At 33.9% G+C, this 26,158-nt stretch overlaps 2 protein-coding genes and 1 long non-coding RNA gene across 3 annotated transcripts; all 3 read left to right on the top strand.

The window, feature by feature from the left end:
* The first annotated feature begins 5,711 nt into the window (after window positions 1-5,711).
* Window positions 5,712-7,908, top strand: LOC142234789 (uncharacterized). The gene has a single exon (XM_075305976.1). The coding sequence runs from the start codon at window positions 5,874-5,876 to the stop codon at window positions 7,767-7,769; it is 1,896 nt and encodes a 631-aa protein (XP_075162091.1). The 5' UTR covers window positions 5,712-5,873; the 3' UTR covers window positions 7,770-7,908.
* Window positions 7,909-9,909: 2,001 nt separating this feature from the next.
* Window positions 9,910-11,057, top strand: LOC142235149 (uncharacterized). Its single transcript, XR_012721812.1, has 3 exons — window positions 9,910-10,245; window positions 10,311-10,647; window positions 10,711-11,057. It is a non-coding gene; the product is annotated as an uncharacterized LOC142235149 (long non-coding RNA).
* A 621-nt stretch (window positions 11,058-11,678) lies between these two features.
* Window positions 11,679-24,941, top strand: LOC142233132 (osteopetrosis-associated transmembrane protein 1). Its single transcript, XM_075303932.1, has 4 exons — window positions 11,679-12,120; window positions 12,698-12,882; window positions 21,788-21,965; window positions 24,196-24,941. The coding sequence occupies exons 1-4, from the start codon at window positions 11,799-11,801 to the stop codon at window positions 24,483-24,485; spliced, it is 975 nt and encodes a 324-aa protein (XP_075160047.1). The 5' UTR covers window positions 11,679-11,798; the 3' UTR covers window positions 24,486-24,941.
* The last annotated feature ends 1,217 nt before the right edge of the window (window positions 24,942-26,158 follow it).

The following is a 26,158-nucleotide window of genomic DNA, read 5'->3' as shown; positions in this document are numbered from 1 at the left end:
TTCTATAGAAATAAAATTTTGGTAGATTATTTTTGGCTCGAGTGGCAACAATGATTATGAACCGAATAAAATTTGAACAAAATTTTCTGTAGAAATAAAATTTTGACAAAATTTTCTATAGAAATAAAATTTTGACAATGATGAAAATTTTATTATGAACCGAATAAAATTTTAACAAAAATTTCTCTAGAAATAAAATTTTGACAAAATTTTCTATAGAAATAAAATTTTGACAAAATTTTCTATAGAAATAAAATTTTGACAAAATTTTCTATAGAAATAAAATTCTGGTAGATTATTTTTGGCTCTAGTTGCAACCATGATTATGAACCGATGTGGACCAATTTTTTGTGATTGGACCAATTTTGGTATGGTTGTTAGCGACCATATACTAACACGACGTTCCTAATTTGAACCGGATCGGATGAATTTTGCTCCTCCAAGAGGCTCCGGAGGTCAAATCTGGAGAAGGTTTTATATGGGGGCTATATATAATTATGGACCGATATGGACCAATTGTGACACGGTTGTTAAAGATCATATACTAACATCATGTTCCAAATTACAACCAGATTGGATGAAATTTGCTTCTCTTGGAGACTTCGCAAGCCAAATCTGGGGATCGGTTTATATAGGGGCTATATATAATTATGAACCGATGTGGACCAATTTTTGCATGGTTATTAGAGACCATATACCAACATCATGTACCAAATTTCAGGCGGATCGGAGGAAATTTGTTTCTCTTTGAGGCTCCGCAACCCAAATCTGGGGATCGGTTTATGTGGGCGCTATATATAATTATGGACCGATGTGGACCAATTTTTGCACGGTTGTTAGAGACCATATACCAACATCGTGTACCAAATTTCAGACGGATCGGATGAAATTAGCTCCTCTTTGAGGCTCCGCAATCCAAATCTGGGGATCGGTTTATATGGGGGCTATATATAATTATGGAGCGATGTGGACCAATTTTTGCATGATTGTTAGATACCATATACCAACACCATGTACCAAATTTCAGCCGGATCGGATGAAATATGCTTCTCTTAGAGGCTCCACAAGCCAAATTTGGGGATCGGTTTATATAGGGGCTATATATAATTAAGGACCGATATGGACCAATTTTTGTATGGTTGTTAGAGACCATATAAAAAGATCATGTACCAAATTTCAGCCGGATCGGATGAAATATGCTTCTCTTAGAGGCTCCACAACCCAAATCTGGGGATCGGTTTATATGGGCGCTATATATAATTATGGACCGATGTGGACCAATTTTTGCACGGTTGATAGAGACCATATATCAATACCATGTACCAAATTTCAGCCGGATCGGATGCAATTTGCTTCTCTTTGAGGCTTCGCAAGCCAAATATAGAGATCGGTTTATATGGGGTCTATATAATTATGGACCGATGTGGACCAATTTTTGCATGGTTGTTAGAGACCATATACAAACACCATATACCAAATTTCAGCCGGATCGGATGAAATATGCGTCTGTTAGAGGCTCCACAAGCCAAATCTGAGGGTCCCTTTATATGGGGGCTATACGTAAAAGTGGACCGATATGGCCCATTTTCAATACCATCCGACCTACATCGATAACAACTACTTGTGCCAAGTTTCAAGTCGATAGCTTGTTTCGTTCGGAAGTTAGCGTGATTTCAACAGACGGACGGACGGACGGACGGACGGACGGACATGCTTAGATCGACTCAGAATTTCACCACGACCCAGAATATATATACTTTATGGGGTCTTAGAGCAATATTTCGATGTGTTACAAACGGAATGACAAAGTTAATATACCCCCATCCTATGATGGAGGGTATAAAAATGAAATAAAACTTTAAGGAAGTCACTAAATGTATATCTCTTTGCAGAAAACTAAAATTATGGATTCTACGTTCTTGAAAACATTAAAAAGCTGACCAATGAAAAAGTGGTGGACAATTAACTGGAACTGCTTCAAATAGTTTATAATAATTGGTACGTCAATATGAAAAATTAAATCAACACTTTAAAGAAGTCACTAAATTTAAATCTCTTTGCAGAAAACTAAAATCTTTGGATGCTACATTCTTGCAAACAATAAGAAGCTGACCAATGAAAAATGTGTGGCTTATCGACAAGAAAAAGTTTCCAGAAACATTACAAGTGCAACCAATTAAAATTGTTAAAAACAACAAATTGTTGAAATCAACAACTTCTGTATGAAAATGTGCATCACATCGTCAGTTTAATTCATATGCTATTATCAGTTTAAAATGGATATTTTGTGAATTCCTTCTGCTGAAAATCAATTCATAGAATTTTGGCTTTGACTTTCAATTTGAAGTGGGGATATCATTCATACAAATTTAGGTTGAAAAGTATTTGCAACGATGTTAATTTTGAATTTGAACTCCAACCAACCAAATGTCGTGCGAGAGCGTGAATCACGAAAATAATATCATCGTGAGTGTGCGTGAGTAACGAATTTCGGAAAAACACGCACACGAAAATAATCCGGCTTACGAACATAAAATGCTTACAAGTTGAATTCATTTATAATTTTAGTGACATCCTAGATGGTAAGAGTTTTATAACGCACTCGATTTTAACCATACTAATGTTTTCAGTCAGTTTCTATAGGTAAATCACTCATAAAATTATTTAAATGTCGTGACTCACGAAAAACTTCGTGAGTCACGACATTTAAAAGATTTTCGTGCGTGAGTGTGTGTGAGCACAAATTTTCTTTTCGTGAGTGTGCGTGAGCGTGAGTCCTACCAAAAATATCGTGCGTGAGTATGCGTGAATAAGATTTACTCACGTGCACACCTCTAGTATAAATGTTATACTTAAAAGAATTTATAAATGTTTAATAAAATTAATAAACATCTAAACAATCGTGTTTAACTTGACCACAATGATTATTTTACAACTATCTTAAAATTCACTTTTTCTGATTGTTTGACGGGGCTCTTATTAGCGTCGTTCTACATTTATTAAAAAAGGCACTCATGCGATACTTTTTTGTAGTAACTTGGCGTGGTACAACTTCTCAATAGTGACGCCGCTTTTCCGACGAGTTTTGGATGTCGTATACGATTATTTTCGACGTGGTGGGGATTCCCAGAAGCGCCGTCAAATTCAAAAAATGTTGGCAGGGTTATAATACAAACGTGGATTGCATTATTATTTAAAAATGTAATCAGATCGATTGATAAAACAAAATATAACATGGAGTGGTACTTCCGTAATATACTAGCAATATACGGTAATATATGTATAAATATTGTATATAACATAGGGTTTCCATATGGATACTTTTCAAAAGAGAACTTTCGCTTTAAAAAAAAGAGAACATTTTAACTAAAAAAGAGTTTACAAAAAAAAAAATCTTTATTAAATAATTAATAATTTTATTGATGTTAAAATTAAAATAATAATAGTTTCTAATGATAGAAACAACGAAATAAGTATATAATAAAACAATAAAAAACAAAAAGAATCACATTTTCTTAAAAAATAAACAAAATAAATTCATAAATACGCTGTCAAAAATAAAACACACATGTTCCTATGATCTTGCCCACAATTGACGACGACAACATATTGGCGTATTTACGTCGTACGTTCAATTACATCTATTTCTAATTTTAACGCCGTACGTCGAAACGTCGCAATTGTGTTCCGGCCTTTAATTTGTCAACAGATTTAACCCAGTAAACAATTAGTGGCGAACAATTGTGGCAAATTCCTACTAAATAAATAAAATTCCATCAATCTATGATTTTTTTTAATAGAGTACATAAAGATCACTGTTGGACATAAAAATACGGCACCAAAAAAAGAGAGTGAACAAAAAGAGAACATGTTCTCTTTAAAAGAGATAATATAACATGGAATTTAAACACAAATGTTAATAAAATAAAAGCTTTATTTTGTGAATTACATTTTACAATCGTTTCTTTTGTACTGGGCATCGGGATAGTAAATACAACACAAATTATAAACAAAAGGAGGCACTGCAATTGATGTAGCAAAACAAGCATTAGCACTGGAACCAACATGTATGGTACGTGGTACCAACGAAAGTAATCACCAGAAAAAAAAAAATAAAATACAGCATTGTAAAATTAGTTTTTTTAATCCAAAGCTATTTGCAAAATTAATGGTCGTGCTTCTTCTTTTTCAAATCAATTATCATGTGTTCGTGTGTTTGTAAACAGTCGTGACATTAAACAGTTGCGACATTTTGCTATGTTGTCAATAATATTTCGCAGAAATAAATGCAAAGAAGTACCAAAAAGGGCTGTTTTTTCCTTCAAATTATATTTTCAACACTATCATTTTTGAACGCAAACGAATGATTTAGAGGAACTTTTTTCGCGCCAACAAACATAGTATTGGCCTTTAATGCGCCTTGCAGACTATAAGTTTATCCGGACGACAGTGGTCGTGTCAAACATATCTTATATATTGGCCACATTATAGTTAAATCCGAAGGCATAATCGATATTGCTGCATGTTTATGGGATCGATAACACATTTACCGATTATTTAGTCATCAACGAATTGTCGTATCGATTGGACACACTGTAAGATTCTTTATAAACACAGACATTCCGTCCAGAAAAAACTTATAGTATGCTAGACGCATAAAAAATATTGTATTCACAAGGGCTGTCGCCCGGGATAAAACCCGTCCCGAAATCCCGGGATTTTCGGGACGGGATTAATCCCGAATCCCGTGATTTTTTATTTTGAATCCCGAGATTTTTCGGGATCTCGAAAAAATTTGTTAAATTTGTGGCTTTTTAGCATTATTTATTAATAAATTGTAGTCTTCCCGGCAAATTGTTAATAAACATTTATTGTACACTATAAATAGCGCAATTTCATCAAAAATCGAAGTAAACGATAAGGTCCTCCTTTAAACAATGAATTCATGTGAAATGCAATTCGTGGCACATAAAATAAAAAGCAATGGTGAAAGGTCCGTCGATAATATGACAAGATCGCTTTTATCTGATAAGGAATTGATATTTTTAAGAAGTTACTTAAAACAATGAAGTACAAAAGGATTGACACAAGTGTACGAAAATATACCTAATCTGATCAAAATCCTTAAAATGCTTTGCTAATAGCCCATTCACATTAGGCTCGAAATCTACTAAAAGTGGATTTTAAATCCATTTTTTATAAGGCAAATGACAGTTGAAATCTAGTTAAAGTGGATTTTGATAGTATAATGTGTATGAGGTTTAAGTAAGATAGCGATATGAAATTCCTTTTTAATTTAGTATTGTCATAATTTTTTGTTTTTCATTTCTTCATATTGTTGGGTTGGACTAAGTATTCGTTAAGTATGATAGCAATTTAAAATTGCTTTTTAATTTACTCTTACGTTCTTTTGTTGTTATATTGTCAATAAAATTGAATTAAACTAAAATAATTTAATGTACAACAATTTTTTGCCGCTGTAATTTTTTATTACTTCGAATATTTAAAAAATCCCGAACATTTCGGGATCCCCAAAAAATCTCGGGGTCCTTCCATATTTTGAAATCCCGAATCCCGAGATTTATAAAAATCGATCCCGAATGACAGCCCTAGTATTCACTGACAATACCTCTCTCTTTTATCACTACACTACCTTCAAACTGTACTACTGTGAGTCTGGCAACTCTATTTATGGCGACGTATTTGCGCATCGACTACGTAGTCTTCTGGTGTACATAATAAATATAAACAAAAAAATTAAAGTCCTTGCCATCGTCGTCTTCGACTATTATTTAAAGCTTCCGTTGGCTAGTTATTTGATACAAGTATTACTGTTTGGACTTACCATTATTGTATGGATCTTCTCTACCACAATGAACCACTTAAAATGGATGGGGCACTCAACAACCTTATTGGATATACACAAAAATTTGAGGGACGACGTACAGACTTGTGAAGTAACTCTAGCTGGAAAAGGAGGACATAGGGTTAAAGCTCATCGCTTTGTGCTTTGCTCATGCAGCGATTTGTTAAAAACCCTTCTGTCAGACGTCCCATCGGAGCAGGAATGTTGTGTAATTTTACCGGACATCAAGGGATATTTGTTGGATAATATTCTTTCCTTCGTATACTTGGGAGAATGCTCCCTCTCTTCATCAGCGTTATCTGAATTCCTTGAAGCGCTAAACATCTTGGGTATCAAAAGTGCAATCAGCTTTGATTGCACATCGAATTCATTGCAAGCTCCTAAAAATAACCACAGTAATAAAAACGATATCCCAGTAGTGTCGGCAACTGCACCAGCAAATAGTGTTAATGTTGTTGGAGTGAGCAGGAGCATCACAAGAGTGGTCGAGCAAGAAAGTAGTACTTTGCATCAACAAGAAGAATTAATTGAAGCGCAGTCAATGCTTCATGATGATACACAGACAACAGCAACAAATACCAGCAACATTGCAACAACAAATCCGGAAAATCGACAACTGGAATTTCTCGACGTTTACCACCATGACCCGCAACATAAAATAACATATTCAATAGAGCACGCTCCAGGTTCTACAAGTGGCAATGAGTTTATTTTGACAGAAAATTCAGGGACTTTTACATTGACCCATAATCCTAAGTTGGAAACCACTTCAAGTGCTGAGTCTACAAATATGGAAGTTACAGACGAAGATGCTTGTGAATCACATATAATTGAAGAATACAGTAGCGGAGACGAACCTCAATTAATACACATAAGCAGTGCGGAGCCCTCCACTGTCTCTACATCAAATGTCATAGCATCAACACAAACAGTGGAAGCCCTCTCAACATCAATGCTGGATATAAAACAAAAACATAAAACTATAAATCTTAGAAGTAATGCAGCAACAACAGTTATTCCAAAAATGGAACCCGTGAGTAATACGGACATGGATGCAGTAGTACAGCACATAGAAGATAATATATCAATACTTCATGCCGGTCAAGATGACAATTATACATTGCTTAAGGATAGCAGCGCAAGCGATTCAATGGTCTCCGGTAATACAACAAGTGAATTAAATTTCTCAATGAACACTTCAAATGCTACTGCTGCCGATTTGGCCTATCAGGCAATGGCCAATGAAGGAATGTCCCTTCCAAAAGCTGCTGTAAAATTCAATGTCTCAAAAGCTGAGTTGTGGAGGCGGGTTCGAAGTACCGGTGTTGAAAATTTACAAAAATCTCCAAAGATGGATGCAGAAAAATTAGACGTCATCGAATTGGCAAGCCAAGCTGTTATAAGGGAAGGACTATCATTGCAAAAGGCTGCCGTTCGTTACGACATTTCCAAAACAGTGTTGTGGCGTAGAGTACGAAAACATCCGCAATACATGAAAACCGCTCGAGAGAATCCGGTTATTTCTAAAGCGTATGAACGTCTAAAAACAGGAGAGTCACTAAAAAGCATCTCACAAGACCTCGATATACCCATGTCAACTTTACATCGGCACAAAGTACGCTTGTCCAATTCGGGACAATTGCCAGAATTCGTAAGTTGCAGGAAACGTGACGTATCAAAAGACGATCTAAAAGCCAAACTTGCTAAAGCAGTTTACGCTTGCGTTCATGAAGGTATGTCGCAAAACCATGCAGCAAATCTATACGAAATTTCAAAGAGTACGCTATGGCGTCATCTTCAGCGACGAGTAGCAGAAGCCGAAGCTGCAGAAACTTCAGAGGGTATTGTAGAATCCTTGGATGAAGGGGATGAAGTCATCAAGGAGGAAATAATTGTATCGTAAAATCAACAGTACAGATAATCAAAGCTACTTTATAAGTAGTGCACTATTTTCTTTTTTAATTCGATGACATGTAAATATAGTTAAAATTTAAATACATAAGATATATTTAATAAAAAAAATAATTACTTACAAAGTGAAACATATCGAATGTGGAAAGACACTTTCAAGGCAAATCTTATTTTAGTACATTTGAAATCTTATTTTTATACACTTAAAAAAAGACGCGTATTGGGAACATTTATTTGTTTCATTGTCGACAATATACGACTGTTTTAAAAAAGTGTTTCGCCTACCTCCCTGGTTAAGTTTACACACTTACGGTAAGTACTACGTTCAATTGTTGAACTGAAAACCCGGTTGTTTTCACAGTTACTTGTTTACGTGCATTTCTTATGGGACGCCCAAAATCCGCGAAGGAATACCGTGGCGGCTCAAGTTGAACTCACTACTAAACATTGTTGTTTTTATATTACAGTAACGCTGAGTACCAAGTTCATTTCTGCGATAAACGAATATATGCATTTATCACAGTGGACGGAGATTACTTGTCCGTACTTGCCTCTGTGCGAAAATTTTGGAGAAAAAAGGTGAGTACTATGTTCGGGGTTTTCACCAAAACACTAAATTAAAAGTACAAATATATTTGTGAATACGTTTATATTTTGCTCAAATCTTACCAAATAATGAATGGAAAAGATCCAAGGAATTGATCGCAAATAATTTTATATTTCTAAATTAATTAATTAAAAAAGAAACCGTGAAAACAAGCTGGTTTTCAGCTTGAAAACTGAACGTAGTACTCTGCTAAAGATAGTATACTTTATACGGTTACTCTATTTTATTAATTCATTTTCAAAAACTTTCTGAATTGTTACATGGGATCATTCCCCGTCAAGTTATGATACAATTTGCAACAAGGTATATTTGTATGCTGTTTTTACAGGTTTACTCTTGATTTTAGCGGCTAAACTTGAAACTATCGCGTTCAAGTAGTCACATTTTCCCGGTTACTTTCCTTTAATAATTATTTTTGGACAAATGGATTTCAATTTTTTGCGGTCTTTGTATTTAAACAGTTAACGCCAGTGTTGAGCAATTTTATACATGTTCTGGATAAACGTTACTGCGTTTTCTTTTAATCTCTCAGGACTTGGTCATCCAGTCCCTGCCGTCAAATGAGTAGCTAACTACGAGAAACACTAACTTTAAGTTCGATTGTATAGACCAACTTTAAGCTAATTATTATGCAAGGCAGATATTACATTAATAACAGTGTATACAACACTTCGCTAACGGCAACCGCCCTACCAGCATTTCAAAGCTCCATTTCATCCTCATTGCTACCACAGACTCGTAACAATCGCCAACTGTGATGGGGTAACGTCTCCAAATGTACGAAATGTACATGAAAGTATTTTGCTATCACTATTGTTACAAGAGCCATTTCATATTTTGTGAAACACCAAGCGCAACCACCCAACAAACACAAGGATGAGTATTTCTCACATGTAACACCATATCAATTTGACAGTGAATCCCATATTCAACATTAATTCAAATGGTCTTGCAAATTGCTTGCCCTCAACAAATTTTCCAATAGGTTTGAAGCATTAAAATGAAATTTAGTTTGAAAAGTTGTTGTTAATATGTTGAGAAATTGTTGCTAACGTGTTGAATTCTACTGTTGAGGGTAATGCCTGTTTTTTGTTGAGAACGCGATTTTCTCAACAATTTCTCAAATTTTATTTTATAGTAATTCTTTGACAAAATGTTTGAAAGCGTATTGAATATAAGCATTTCTCCACTGCTTGTGTTTATTGGGTAGCTTCTTATAATTTATTTAAATAAAATCGATAATGAAGTGCTGAAAACATTGTTATTTCGCTTAAAATTGTAAAAGGTATATTCCTGCCAACATTTTTTGAATTTGACGCCGCTTCTGAGAATCCCAAACACGTCGAAAAAATCGTATAAGACATCCAAAACTCGCCGGAAAAGCGATAAGATTGTTGTAAAAGAATCATTGTGGTTATGTAAAACACGATTGTTTAGATGTTTATTAATTTAATTAAATATTTATAAATTCTTATAAATATAACATTTATACCATTTAAAATCAATCCAACCCAATAAACACAGGATGAGCGTTTTTCAAATAAAACACCTTTTCAGTTTGAGGATAAATATCATTTTCAACATAAATTCAACTTGACTTGAAACAAGTCATCTTCAATACATTTTCAAATTGTTTGCGGATCACTTCCAAACCGCCAAAATATTGACGAAAACTTTGAAAATGTGTTGAAGATAATTGGAGAAAACTTTGACAAAACACTACCATGAAATGCAACGAAAAAACCACATGGTTTTCAATACTACTTTGTGCAACGAAGTTCGTGGAAGAAATAAAAATATGTGGAAATTTTTTGATAATCAATAATCAACTGAAATTTCTTAAAATATTTTATAATAATTGGTAAGTAAAAATAAAACACGAAATGAAAACTTTAAGGAAGTCACTAAACTCAAATCTCTTTGCAGACAACTAAAATCTTTGGATGCTGCTGCTTGGAAAAATTAAGAGGCTGGTTATGCTTTCCCATACCAACTGGATGATAAATCACATCGATAGTTTAATTTACATCGCATCATCGGTTCAATTTGTTATTTTGTGAATTCATATTGCTAGAAATTTATTCTAACTCTCTGGCCAGTACGTTAGTTGCAAATCGCCGGAATTTTAATGAATTTTATAACCATTTTGCGACACCAACGTTCTTGAGGAAATCGAATTTTGTGGGTCAGTTGCAAGAAATACAAAAATACGAAATATTTTGGACAATAGACTGGAATTAATCCAAAAAGCTAACTATAATTGGTAAGTCAAAATAAAAAGTGAAATGAAAACTTAATGGAAATCACTAAACTCGATTGTTTGCAGAAAACTAAAATCATTGGATGCTATATTCTTGGAAGATGTTGGCCGATGAAAAAATGATGAAATAAACAACAAGGAAAAGTTTCCAGAAAACTTTCAAAGTGCAACAATTCCCATATCAAGAACTTCTGGATGAAAATGTGCATTACATCAATTTACATCCCGCCATCAGTTTCTTATTTTGTGAATTGCTCTTGCTGGAATCTATTACAACACGCAGGCCAGCAAGTTCCTCGATAGTAATTATTTCAAACTGCCAGCATATTAATTAATAATTAATTAATTAATTAATAGTTATGTGACACCAACATTATGGAGGAAATCGAATTACACATGTAAAAATGTTTAAGATATTTAAAGTTGTATTGATAGTTTTATTTATTAATAGTTAAATAAGATAAATATGTTTTGATTGGTATTATATTATTATTTTTATATATTATTAATGTTATTTTTAATACTATTCTATTTTTTACCGAAAAAAATTAATAAATTATACAAAATCCCTAGAAATTTAGCGTTGACTTTCAGTTAGAAATGGGATTGAATTTCATACAAATTGTGGTTAGAAAATATTCGCAACAATATTAATTTTTAATTTGTCTCACATTGAAAACTGTTTGAGAAATTATTAAGTAACGATGCATTGCAATTTGGGGATTACAATTGAGAAATTATTGCTGATGTGTTGAATGTTACTATTGAGGGTAATGTCTGTTTTTTGTTGAGAACGCGATTTTCTCAACAATTTCTCAACTTGAATATTACCCTAATCCTTTGAAAAAATGTTTGAAAAATTATTGCATTTTAGTATTTTTCAAACGTTTGTGTTTATTGGGGAAGAGTCAACCACTACTAATTGAGAAAATCTATTAATTTAAAGTAAATTACATCTACGACAGGGGCACAACACTAATCGAAATTATTTTATTAAGGGTTACCCTGTGTGCCCATTTTTACGACAAGAAGTGTCATCACCGTTTTAAGTGCACTCTAAATTTTGACAAAAATTGAAGTTTTGCTCTTTGAATTAAGTTTGTTCCCATTGTCTTGTAATTTATTGGTATTATTGTAAGATCGGTTACAATAAAATGATTCAGCTAAGGCCTTCCTATTTTTTGCTATTGGCGCTGTCTTTGTTAGCCTATGCTAAAGCAAATTATTGCAAGAAGTTACTGGGGGAGTTGGGGAATGCAGAATCAAATTTTTCATACTGCGTAACAATGAATTCGGTGCCGGTGGCAATCTGCGTTGGATGCAAGGAGCAATATGAATCTGTGCAACAGAAATTTGCAAATATAAGAAATCCAAACAATAATTGTTCATCTATGTATTTCGATAATGATCGAGTAAATCTAGTCACTGCTACGAAAGATTCCTTGACAAATCTCTGGACAAAGGCTTACTGTGATGGTAAATATTTTCTGATGGTATTTACTTTTCTGTAACATTGTGGCAATGACAATAAATTCTGCGATGGATGAGTGCACTGGAGTCATTTGTTTATTACTCGATAGATGATTAGCATGACCGCCTTGCATACAAAGGGTCATGAGTTCAGTTTCGACTAAATACCAAAGAAGTTTACAGCGGTAGTTTATCCTCTTTCTGAGTGTTTCAATACATCTTCATGTTGTGTCTAAAATAAAATTAAAGAGGTTCTTGTCCCTGGGCTAAAGATGGAATCGCACAGCACTCAGTGATAACTTCACCACTTTGATATCACAATGGATTCAATAGTCTAAGTGGGCCTGAAATAATGGGCTAGCACTACATCTATTTCATTTGAAAGGAAAAGGCAATGGGTTATAAAAGGCACATGCAATAAGTTTGATATCGACACTAAACTTGTTTTGCACACATCACATCAATTTGGATAATACATATATAAAATTTTAAAAGAAGTCAACTTAAGTCTCTATCTTTGCAAATTTATTTTACACAATTTCTAAATAAATTTCAAGGCAATAATAAAACTCCTTTTATTTAGATTGTTTCAAACATAACAACATCGAAGAATTTACTAAAATGAATGCCGAATTCGAAGGATGTGTTAACCAAAATCCAAAGTTTGCTTGTGAAAAATGTGTTAATCAATATAAGGCTTTAAACAATTTCTATAAGCAGCTGGATCAGCATAATAATGGCAATGTGTGCTATGATATTCAAGATTCGGTATGTAATTTATTCCTATACTAGATTAAATTAATGTTTATTACAATAGCAATTATAGCATTGGTTATGTGAGAAAGGAAATTTTCAAAGGAATTTTGTAGTTAGCTATCTGTACAAATTTCAATATTGTTAATGATTAGATTTATTTGTACGAAGTCGGTCAAAAGACGATGTTGTTGTTGTTGTAGCCCGTTGGAGTTGGTATTTTCGAGTTTTTCGGGAAATAAGCATACTCCAAATGGGGGGTTGTAGTCCTTGGACAGGGTTGAAAAACCTGTGTCCGCCCCGGGCCGTAGACCCGACTGCAACGAGGGCGGCAAAAGACGATGTTGTGTCCGTTGATTTTCGAAATTGGTTATAGTTCGAAGTTCTTAAACTGATGGCGATGCAATATGCAAAAATGTAGTTCTTATAATAAAATATTGCGATTAGGGGGGTTTTCCCGGACTTTTTTCCATTCGCGGGAAAGCGGGAATTTTATCGAAATTCCCGTGATCCCGGTCAAAGGGAAACTTGCTTCGATGTGGCACATATTTAGACATTTCAGTAAATTTGAAAGCGCCTAATGTTCGGTCAATATTCACAGAAGGAATACATCATATATATTTGAAATTAAAGTAAATATCATAATAAAAGTTGCCATTTTAATATTTCATAAACACATCCGTGCAATAATTATGAAAAATTAGGAAGAGCAACCTTCTTTTAACCAATTGGGAGGCCGTTATATTCTGGGCTAGAACCCACGACTATATATGTCGGACAAGCCAACTATTACTACTTGGTGCCATATTCAAATAGGAGAATGCAATTTACAATGTAATTGAAAATTTGTACTTAATTTATCATCATTTCATAGTTTATTTTATCTAAACAAAAATACCAAAAACATTTAAATTATATATTCTTCTCTACTTAGGCTAAATTATACTCCATTCACATGAGACTTAAAATCTACTCAAAATGGATTTGAAGTCCTTTATTTACAAAGAAAAATACAGTTGAAAATAGTTAAAGTAGATTTTGGAAGTGTAATTAAAATGATGATTTACCCAATGGTACTAAAAATAATGTTTTTGTAGTATTTATCCCTCGATTTTATATAAAATACTGCACAGAGATCTTCCCGGTAATTCCCGGGAAAATGGGAGCGAATAAATAGCACATTCCCGGGAACGGGATCCCGGAAAACCCCCTAATTGCGATCGAATTAGATAGCATCCGCAGCGCTTCGCTACCACGGTTGCCACTATAAATAATCTTCCAAAATTTTTCCATAAAACTACCAAACAAAAAAAAAAACTATTTTGCAAAATTTTATTTCTATAGAAAATTTTGTCAAAATTTTATTTCTATAGAAAATTTTGTCAAAATTGTATTTCTATAGAAAATTTTGTCAAAATTTTATTTCTATAGAAAATTTTGTTAAAATTATATTTCTATAGAAAATTGTGTCAACATTCCATTTCTATAGAAAATTGTGTCAAAATTCCATTTCTATAGAATATTTTGTCAAAATTGTATTTCTGTAGAAAATTTTGTCAAAATTTTATTTCTATAGAAAATTTTGTCAAAATTATATTTCTATAGAAAATTGTGTCAAAATTCCATTTCTATAGAAAATTTTGTCAAAATTATATTTCTATAGAAAATTGTGTCAAAATTCCATTTCTATAGAAAATTTTGTCAAAATTGTATTTCTATAGAAAATTTTGTCAAAATTTTATTTCTATAGAAAATTTTGTCAAAATTTTATTTCTATAGAAAATTGTGTCAAAATTCCATTTCTATAGAAAATTTTGTCAAAATTGTATTTCTATAGAAAATTTTGTCAAAATTTTATTTCTATAGAAAATTTTGTCAAAATTATATTTCTATAGAAAATTGTGTCAAAATTCCATTTCTATAGAAAATTTTGTCAAAATTATATTTCTATAGAAAATTGTGTCAAAATTCCATTTCTATAGAAAATTTTGTCAAAATTGTATTTCTATAGAAAATTTTGTCAAAATTTTATTTCTATAGAAAATTTTGTCAAAATTTTATTTCTATAGAAAATTTTGTCAAAATTTTATTTCTATTGAATATTTTGTCAAAATTTTATTTCTATAGAAAATTTTTTCAAAATTTTATTTCTATAGAAAATTTTGTCAAAATTTTATTTCTATAGAAAATTTTCCATTCGTTTTGTTTTGTTATTGTTGGTTTTGTTCTTTAAGCATTGTTGTTGTTTTTTATTGCAGCTTAAAACCATACATTGACTAAACTACAAGTGTAGCTTAACCAACAGAAGAAAATAATGTTTGTCAAATTTATTTGGGCAAAGCCCTGGAGACTGCAAGATGGTTGGATGGACGCACGTTTCGGAATTACCACATTCCTCATTAGCATCCTCTACTTGCAGCAAAACTATCAACCAATTATCAGAATAAATTCAGGCAGTTTTTTAAACCCAACAAAAACCACACTTGAACCCTCCGAAAAAAGCTTTTACATTGATAGCCGGCTTATGCCGAAATAAATTCGAAACAAACATATCTCTTTTTTGTCAAAATTATATTTCTATAGGAAATTGTGTCAAAATTCCATTTCTATAGAAAATTTTGCCAAAATTGTATTTCTATAGAAAATTTCGTCAAAATTGTACGAGGGCGGTTCGGAAACTTCTTAGCATATCAATGAAAGAGAATAGTTAATTTTTCAAAAATATTTTTATTTTTCAATATAATCTCCTGAAACTTCAATACACTTAGTCCAACGCTTTTCTAGCAATTCTATCCCTTGATTAAAATAGTTTCCTCAAGGTCTTCAAAATAGTGGTTTACAACTGCAATTGCATCTTCATTTGAGGTAAAACGCTTGGCAGCAAGGATTTTTTTTTTTTTAGATTTGGGAACAAGTAAAATTCACTGGGAGCTAAATCAGGAGAATAAGTGGGTGGTCAAGCAACTCGTACTTTAATTCGTTGATTTTAGCCATTGCAAAACACTCTTGTGCGCTGGTGCGTTGTCTTGATGAAAAATTATTTTTTGTGTTGTAAGCCAGGACATTTTTCTCGAATTTTTACATTTAATTGATCCAAAAGGTTGCAATAGTACTCTGAATCTATTGTTTTACCCTTTTGTTGCTGTTTTTGGACGTCCACTACGTGGTTCATCTTCAATGCTTGCACGGCCACGTTTAAATTCAGCAACTCAATTTTTTACTGTTGCATATGAAGGATCACTTTCACCTAACACATTCACCATATCATTATGAATTTCTTGTCCCGATAAACCTTTTTTATGTAAATATTTAATGACAGCACGAATTTCTAATTTTTCTATTGTAAAAAAATTGCGTATGCGTCTTTTTTGAACACCTGTTTCTATATGAAGGAGTTGCCAGATCGAAACAAAATTTAACATGTGTGTATAAACCTATAGCTTTATACTTAATAACATTTGAATTTTCTTATTTGAATTTAATTTGTAACTTCCATTTGAATTTATATTACCAAAATATCTACAGTTTGGAAATAACTAAGATCTACGAATGTCAATGAAAATGTATTATAATGTAATAAAAAAAGATACAAATTTAGAAATAGCGACTTCTTGGGAAGTCACTCTACCTAGATAGGGTCACTTTTATTTTACCAACAGCAGAAGAAGCTGCAAATTTACTGGTGAGGAACTTCAACTCCAATAAACCCCATACGGAACTGACTCCTCTTGTGTGTTTTTATTCTTTTTGTTTTCTACTTGTGTGGATTGAATTCCCTGTGAGACTCTATTCCACAAGTAACCCCTCTCGTCTCCTTCAACCCAGGTAGTCGTTTGCTCTGGTGAGATTGGAAGATCTCTGCGCCTCAGAAATACAGTCCACAACAACAACATACAATCTGTCAAAGTACTCCACTCATCCAGCTCCATCACCATCGTCGGCCAGTGTATAGGAGCCCCTCTTCCTCTTACGTAGTCTCCCTTGACTACAGCATAAGCCCAATATTATTCAATGTGTTCATAACGATATGGAAGTTTCCAAAACACTTAACTTTTTTCTGTTTATAGCGCGCTTTTTGTGCTAGGCTAAGAAGTTTCCGAACTGCCCTCGTATTTCTATTGAAAAATTTTAATTTCTATAGAAAATTTCGTCAAAATTGAATTTCTATCGAGAGCTACAGTGATGATGGCAAACTTTGTACCTACTCGTCAAATAAACGCATTTCCATATTAACAGTTTTATACCCTGTGTCACACTGTGGAACAGGGTATTATAAGTTAGTGCAAATGTTTGCAACACCCAGAAGGAGACGAGATAGACACATGGTGTATTTGACAAAAATGCTCAGGGTGGGCTCCTGAGTCGATATAGCCATGTCCGTCTGTCTGCGATCAAAGTCTAGGTCGCAGTTTTAGTCCAATCGACTTCAAATTTGCCACAAGTATGTGTTTTGGCTGAGAATAAAACCCTATTGATTTTGGAAGAAATCGGTTCAGATTTAGATATAGCTCCCATATATATCTTTCGCCCGATATGGACTTATATGGCCCCAGAAGCCAGAGTTTTACACAAATTTGGTTAAAATTTTGCGCAAGAAGAACAATTAGTGCTATAGTTAAGTGTGCCAAATTTTATTGAAATCGGTTCAGATTTAGATATAGCTCCCATATATATCTTTCGCCCGATATGGACTAATATGGTCCGACAAGCCACAGTTTTACCCCAATTTGGTTGAAATTTTGCACTAGGAGTACAATTAGTAGTGTAGTCAAGTGTGTCAAATATATAGCTGCCATATATAGCTTTCTCCCGATTTACACTCATATTACCACAGAGCCCAATTTTTTACTCCGATTTAGTTGAAATTTTGTACAGGGAGTAGAATTAGCATTGTAGCTATGCTTGCCAAATTAGGTTGAAATCGGTTTAGACTTAGATATAGCTCCCATATATAAATTTTTCTAATTTCGACAAAAATGGTAAAAATACCAACATTTTCCTTGTAAAATCGCCACTGCTTAGCCGAAAAGTTGTAAAAATTACTCTTATTTTCCTAAACTTCTAATACATATATATCGAGCGATAAATCATAAATAAACTTTTGCGAAGTTTCCTTAAAATTGTTTCAGATTTAAATGTTTCCCATATTTTTATACCCTCCATCATAGGATGGGGGTATATTAACTTTGTCATTCCGTTTGTAACACATCGAAATATTGCTCTAAGACCCCATAAAGTATATATATTCTGGGTCGTGGTGAAATTCTGAGTCGATCTAAGCATGTCCGTCCGTCCGTCCGTCCGTCTGTTGAAATCACGCTAACTTCCGAACGAAACAAGCTATCGACTTGAAACTTGGCACAAGTAGTTGTTATCGATGTAGGTCGGATGGTATTGAAAATGGGCCATATCGGTCCACTTTTACGTATAGCCCCCATATAAAGGTACCCTCAGATTTGGCTTGTGGAGCATCTAAAAGAAGCATATTTCATCCGATCCGGCTGAAATTTGGTATATGGTGTTGGTATATGGTCTCTAACAACCACGCAAAAATTGGTCCACATCGGTCCATAATTATATATAGCCCCCATATAAACCGATCCCCAGATTTGGCTTGCGGAGCCTAAAAGAGAAACAAATTTCATCCGATCCGGCTGAAATTTGGTACATGATGTTGGTATATGGTCTCTAACAACCATGCAAAAATTGGTCTACATCGGTCCATAATTATATATAGACCCCATATAAACCGATCTCCAGATTTGGCTTGCGAAGCCTCAAAGAGAAGCAAATTGCATCCGATCCGGCTGAAATTTGGTACATGGTATTGGTATATGGTCTCTAACAACCATGCAAAAATTGGTCCACATCGGTTCATAATTATATATAGCCCCCATATAAACCGATCCCCAGATTTGGCTTGCGAAGTCTCCAAGAGAAGCAAATTTCATCCAATCCGGTTGTAATTTGGAACATGGTGTTAGTATATGATCTTTAACAACCGTGGCAGAATTGGTCCATATCGGTCCATAATTATATATAGCCCCCATATAAAACGTTCTCCAGATTTGACCTCCGGAGCCTCTTGGAAGAGCAAAATTCATCCGATCCGGTTCAAATTAGGAACGTGGTGTTAGTATATGGTCGCTAACAACCATACCAAAATTGGTCCAATCACACAAAAATTGGTCCATATCGGTTCATAATCATGGTTGCTACTAGAGCCAAAAATAATCTACCAAAATTTTATTTCTATAGAAAATTTTGTCAAAATTTTATTTCTAGAGAAAATTTTGTTAAAATTTTATTCGGTTCATAATAAAATTTTCATCATTGTCAGAATTTTATTTCTATAGAAAATTTTGTCAAAATTTTATTTCTATAGAAAATTTTGTTCAAATTTTATTCGGTTCATAATCATGGTTGCCACTCTAGCCAAAAATAATCTACCAAGATTTTATTTCTATAGAAAATTTTTTTTAAAATTTTATTTCTGTAGAAATTTTTGTCAAAATTTTCTTTCTATAGAAAATTTTGTCAAAATTTTTATTTCTATAGAAAATTTTGAGAAAATTTTATTTCTATAGAAAATTTTGTTAAAACTTTATTTCTGTAGAAAATTTTGTCAAAATTTTATGTCTACTTTTTCAAACTGAATTATATACGTATTGGATCGATCTTTTTTGATTTAATATATACCACGTATGGACTTACATACAATTTAGAAGATGGTGTTAGGAGGTTTTAAGATACCTTGCCATCGGCAAGCGTTACCGCAACTTAGGTCATTCGATTGTGGATGGCAGTGTTTTGAAGAAGTTTCTAAGCAATCCATGATGGAGGGTACATAAGCTTCGGCCTGGCCGAACTTACGGCCGTATATACTTGTTTTTACTAACATTGTGTTCCACCCTAGTGCATTAGCTGACTTAAACTTTGAGTCTATAAAGGGTGATACGGTCAAAATTTGGTCAATATAAACTTGACGTATTTCTATAAATTTTGCATTTAAAAAATCTGAACACCCCTCATTTTGAAGGCGTGTGTGTGTAGAATGTTGCTCCTATTTTAATTTTGAAATTCACTCTTCAGTTGTCAAAATGCCGTCCAAGCAAGAAGAGCAGCGTATCAAAATTTTGCTCGCGCATCGCGAAAATCCGAGCTACTCGCACGCAAAGCTGGCAAAATCGCTAAAAGTTGCCAAATCAACCGTTACAAATGTAATTAAAGTGTTTGGGGAACGTTTGTCGACAGTCAGGAAGTCTGGATCGGGGGGAAATCGAATACCGGAAGCCGCTGAGACGACAAAGAGAGTTGTCGGTAGTTTCAAGCGAAACGCTAACCTCTCCGAGATGCCGCAAATAAGCTGGGTGTATCGTCTACAACCGTGCATCGAGGCACAAAAAAAAACGAGCCGGACTATCGACTTACAAGAAGGTAGTGACTCCAAATCGCGATGATAAACAAAATACGACGGCCAAAGCGCGATCCCGGAGGCTGTACACGACGATGCTGACGAAGTTTGACTGCGTGGTAATGGACAACGAAACCTACGTCAAAGCCGACTACAAGCAGCTTCCGGGACAGGAGTTTTATACGGCAAAAGGAAGGGGAAAGGTAGCAGATATTTTCAAGCACATAAAACTGTCAAAGTTCGCAAAGAAATATCTGGTTTGGCAAGCCATCTGTACCTGTGGCTTGAAAAGCACCATTTTCATAGCTTCCGGGACTGTCAACCAAGAAATTTACGTGAAAGAGTGTTTGAATAAACGTCTGCTGCCTTTCCTGAAGAAACACGGTTGTTCCGTACTGTTGTTCTCCGGATTTGGCATCTTGCCATTACGGTAAAAATGCCATGGAGTGGTACGCCGCCAACAACGTGCAGGTGGTTCCCAAGGACAAGAAACCTCCAAACACGCCAGAGCTCCGCCCAATTGAGAAATACTGGGCTATTGTCAAGCGGAACCTAAAGAAGACCAAAAAAACTGCTAAGGACGAGCAGCAGTTCAAGGCAAACTGGCTTTCTGCGGCGAAGAAGGTGGCAGTACAAAATCTGATGGCAGGTGTCAAGCGTGAGGCCCGGCAATACGGATTTGGAAAAGCGAAAGCCTAACTGAATATTTTCCCTGAATTTTATACTAATTGAACTTGGAAAAAGAAATTTAATTTGATTTTTTAAATAAACGATTTCACCGATTTACACGCGTTTTCCCTTGACCAAATTTTGACCGTATCACCCTTTAGATTTTGTAGAAGTCTATCAAATTCTGTCCAGATCGAGTGATATTTAAATGTATGTATTTGGGACAAACCTTTATATATAGCACCCAACATATTCAACGGATATGATTTAGATCTACGAAGTGGTGCAGGGTATAATATAGTCGGCTCCGCCCGACTTTAGACTTTCCTTACTTGTTTATAAGAACTTATTGGACAAAAAATTGAAAGGAATTGATACTATTAAGTTATTGAAGAACATATAACAGATACCAATCGACACAAATTTACCTATAATTTTCATCGCAGTCTAAAGCGAATTTTCTTCGGTTGATCTGGCCGCGAGAGATGATTTATTTTGGTTCCTTCCATTTGGTAGTTGAAGAAGGTGAGGTTATAATCCAATCACGAAATTAATTGATTCAATTAGTTTTTTTTTTTTATTGAAACTGCTTCAATAATGCAAATGATTACAAAAATACGTTTATGCTCCTACCTCCTGATTATACTTCTTGGGCTTCTAGACACCGATTTGCCGAGTCGACAATTAGCTTTGATAAGGGTTTTACAAAATTATTATATTTTATCCATGGTGTGGTAGGTATTTAAGATTCTACCTAGCTGAACTCAATAGCCGTATATAGTTGTTACTTTGTAAATTTTCGATGGTTTGGTAACAAATCTAATTTTATACTTTTAGATGAATCGTACTCGTAATAATTGGTCGAAAGAACATAATTGCTGCCGTCGCGAATCAAATATGACTCTGTTTACAGCTGCCTTATCGATATTTAGTGCCATTTTGGTTTTGTTTTACAGTGGAACCTATATTGTCACAAGGCGTCGCGAAGGAAATCACGGAGTTCTAAATGACGAAGGTAGGTAACTATGTGCATTAAAATTTTGGGTTTTACTTGTGTTGCGGGGTCAAGCATTGAAAACGGAAACGCGAAAGCAATCTTCAGGCATAAAAAACATAAAATAAAAATATTTGTTATTTATAACAAAAACATGCAATTTCATTTCGCATCTTTCAATTGTCTTTCCGTTGTCTTGTTTAAGATAAGTTTTGATGTGAAAGAACACATACGTAAAGTCATTTGAATACATTAATAGTCGTATAAAAATTTGTTTTTTTTTCGATTTTTTTAATTGCCAACAGTTGACGTGTGATCTAAATACAAATGACGTGAGATTTCGAATAACTTCGACTTTCGGCGATGTACATTTACCAAAAATATAGAACGTTATAGATGAATTTTAAAGGTAGGTACTGGAGTTCAGCCGAAGAATCGGCATTCGGCCAAAAATCTATAATCGGCCTTCGCCGTCAAGAGGCCGATTAGCCGAAGCGAATTTGTTTGCCATTATATCAAACTGCTCTAGTGGGTACTATATTCACATTCTGCGCCGAAAACCGGTTTATATAACAGTCTTCATACAATGACGCACATAAGTATTGATACACCAAACAACTTTGTTTGAAAACACACATGTTAAAAGTGATATCAAGCTACTTTAAATTAAAAATATTTTGATTTTAACTACACTAAGCATATGTTTTTAAATGTATAAATTATAAAAAATTAAAAAAAAAAAACACTTTTTTGAGAAACAAAATTATTGGCAAAGGTAGTTAGTTCTAAAATGAATTTTTCGTACAGTTAGTACTTGTTGGGCATTCCTTTTTGTTTGACAATAGCATTCCAGTCGATGCCCCCGCCGAATATTTCGTCTCGGCTCAATTTGGGCGGCTAAAATTCAAAAATATTGATTAATAATTCTTGTATTATATTCCAGAAAATTGAACATTCCACCCACAATCAATCAATATAGAGCAGCTATAATAATTTTGCAACAATTCAGCTCAGAAAATTTGAATCAAATGTAATTTTGATTGTAAGATTGGCTGTTAAACTAATCTCATTACCATTCGTATAACTTGAAATGGGTTTTATAATGGATAGTTATCCGCCGGAGACAAAAATGTAGCGTCAGTCGATCGGTATATATTTTATGGAGCTTAAAATCAATATTTCTGCTAGGTTAGGATAGGTGGCAGCCCGATGTATCAGGCTCACTTAGGGTAAAAAATATGTTGCCTTGGTGTTACACTACTTTTTCCCTAATTGACATTTCGCCCAAATGATAGTGTAATTCTAAAGTTATTGTTAATTTATAATATTGTGAGGTATAAAGGATCCAAAATCTATGACAGTGTCCTTGATATGTTGCAATCAATTTCGAGAATGTTGCACCTTTTTTCCCAATCGAAATCGCCATTAGACTATTCATTCCATTGTGATACCACAGTGGTGAACTTCTCTCTTATCACTGAGTGCGATTCTAAGTTAAGCTCAATGACAAGGCACCTCTTTTTTATAGCCGAGTCCGAACGGCGTTCCACATTACAGTGAAACCACTTAGAGAAGCTTTGAAACACTCCGAAATGTCACCAGGTGGGATGATCCACCGCTGAAACACTTTTTTGTGTTCGGCCAGGAGGACATGCTAACCATTGCACCACGGTGGCTTCTGCTAGGCACATTTTTTCGCAGATACCCTGACCACTATGTGGTTTAGGGTGCTGTGCTAATATTTATGTGTGGCTCTGTATAAATTTCTGCACTTCTAATTTGATGTTTTGGTAGAAAGCGAAAGCACTTTAAGCGAAAAGCATTATTGGAATGGGAGAAAATGCTTAGTTCAATAGGCAACATATTCCAGCGATCAGCACATGAAATGATCTTTGAAACAATGAGCAGGAGATTCGAGGAATCACATTCAGCGTGTTTCTTGTCGAACGAGAGAATCGAGAAGAGTTACATAATGTGCTAGTTACTCCACTACTTTATATAAGAATTGAATTAAGATTGGTATACTTAACAAAATGAGAAAAAGATACACAAATATATTTCATCACAAATTCTGAAACATGCATCTCGTCTGCGTAGATTAAAAATTAAAATTATTGTCAGATTTGTATCTGAGAATGTATGGTGTAGAGTATATAGAGTAGAGAGCAGTCCACCTTTTTAATTCATATTACATGTATTTGTATATTACATTTTCAATAAATCATATACAAATACTTCTCTATACTTTTAGAACCCTTGCTTAGTTCTTCTGAAGCAACAACGTCTGCGGCAGCGATGACCAGTAATAGTGTTCGAGCGCCAAATGAAACCCCAACAGTCCTTGCGAGATGTGAAAGTCCAGCAGCAACATGGAGGCATGAAATTCCTGTATCAGAAATAAGAAACACAAATGCATCAGTTACAAGCAATGCAAATGCTTTGAAAGCACCTCCGTTTCTGTCATACGATAAACAAAGTAAAGGCCTTGAAGGTTCCGATGAAAGCTCCGATGATGAGAATTTGGCGTATAAGAAATATTAGCCTGACGGGTTTTGTCGTAGCATTATCTTACATTAAACCTGTATATAATAAAACAAATTTTTATGATTTAAGGCTGACCATCTTTTCACATTAGAAATGATTGTAATGTCATTTGTTGCATCGTTCTTTACAAAAAAAAAAATATTAACTTTCGTCTCTAAAGATTATAAAGGTATTTAATTTCTCAGCCAAAAATTATGATACTTACTTATGTTTTACATAATATTACAATAATTCTTTTAAGAAATATTAATTAATATTTTCGTAATTTCATCATCTCCCAAAAAAAACTATATCTGACACAGATGCCCTAATGAAAACTGTACAGTCGATAATAGTTACACTTACCTATGTATTTTACGATTAAATAATATTTTTTATATGCGTGAATTTATATTTTTATTGCTCTTTGGAATAAAGAAAATATATAGTTTTTTTCACATTCTATATACACAACACTCTTGTTTTCAATAGTGCAGCTTGAAATCCTTCGTAACCTGAAAAAAAGAACAAAATAATAACATATGCATTTCATCCTATAATTCCCAAGTCAGTCCGGTTATTGTCGACTCTCCTTAATGTTTGGATAATACAACCATATATATATAACTATATGTGAAACCTGTCGTCTACACAGAAAGAAGAAATTCGCTTTAATAATACTGAATAGAGTATAAGTATCAATGCCTTGGAAAAAGTTAAAAAGAAATGAAAATTTTTCAGGGTCGTTTTATCTCATCCCAGTAATGCTAGATACATTTTTGAGTAACTCAATATTCTATGGAAGAATAACTATATTCAGATAGATATTTAGTTTTTTTCTTTTTTTGTCTACCAAGTTTTTGTATTTACGGAATGCTCCCTGGGGTTTGTCTGAGCTCTCACACATCAGCTCAAACAACTGCAAAACATCGAAACATCATCCCAGCAAAAAAAAAAAATGGTCATCCGCCAAATATTCCTGACATCGAATGACTTCTTTTTATTCCCGTACGTACAAAATGAGAAGACTTTTCTTTACCTGCAGTAGCGGTTGATGCGTTCAGAATGCATGTTTTGAAGATACCTAAATCAGAGTGGCAAAAGTGTGTTGCGGAATAAATTTTTCCTTAAAGAAATATCAATTCAAATCTTGTTTTTTTTTTTTTTTTTTAACGGAGAGCGAACTCATAAACTTCGTTTCTGTTCGTGACATATAGGTATCGGTATGATTTTTGCGATCATATGTTATCTGTATGAGAATTGGGCATTATTTGAGAATTATAGTGCTGGCTCGTCTGTCGTACTTTCGTTAACTTATGTCTACGATTTCCTTTCAACTCGTGCGAAGACAATTTTGAAGAAAACGTGAGCCGCAAATCCAATCTAAAATAAATTGGAATAATCACTTGTGATATTTATAATAATCAGAAGAATAATAAAAGACTTTTGTGATTCGGGACCATTTGAAATATTATCTCAGAAGATTCTTATCCCAATTATTGAAATTGTAAATTACTACCAAAAATTCTACGAAACGTGAACTTCTGGAAATATATTAAAATATTAATTTTTCATTTGGATATTATTGCTCCAAAAGAAAAGAAAAAAACATTGAGCCAAAGGTGAGACTGTTTAAGAAGTTAAATGATACTGTCGACTATTAAATTATTAAATCGAAAATAAATTATAGG

Source organism: Haematobia irritans, chromosome 4 (assembly GCF_050003625.1).
Source record: "Haematobia irritans isolate KBUSLIRL chromosome 4, ASM5000362v1, whole genome shotgun sequence".
NCBI classification, from domain to species: domain Eukaryota; kingdom Metazoa; phylum Arthropoda; class Insecta; order Diptera; family Muscidae; genus Haematobia; species Haematobia irritans.
Note: the sequence above shows the minus strand (reverse complement) of the source record. Positions and strands in the feature narration are given on the sequence as shown.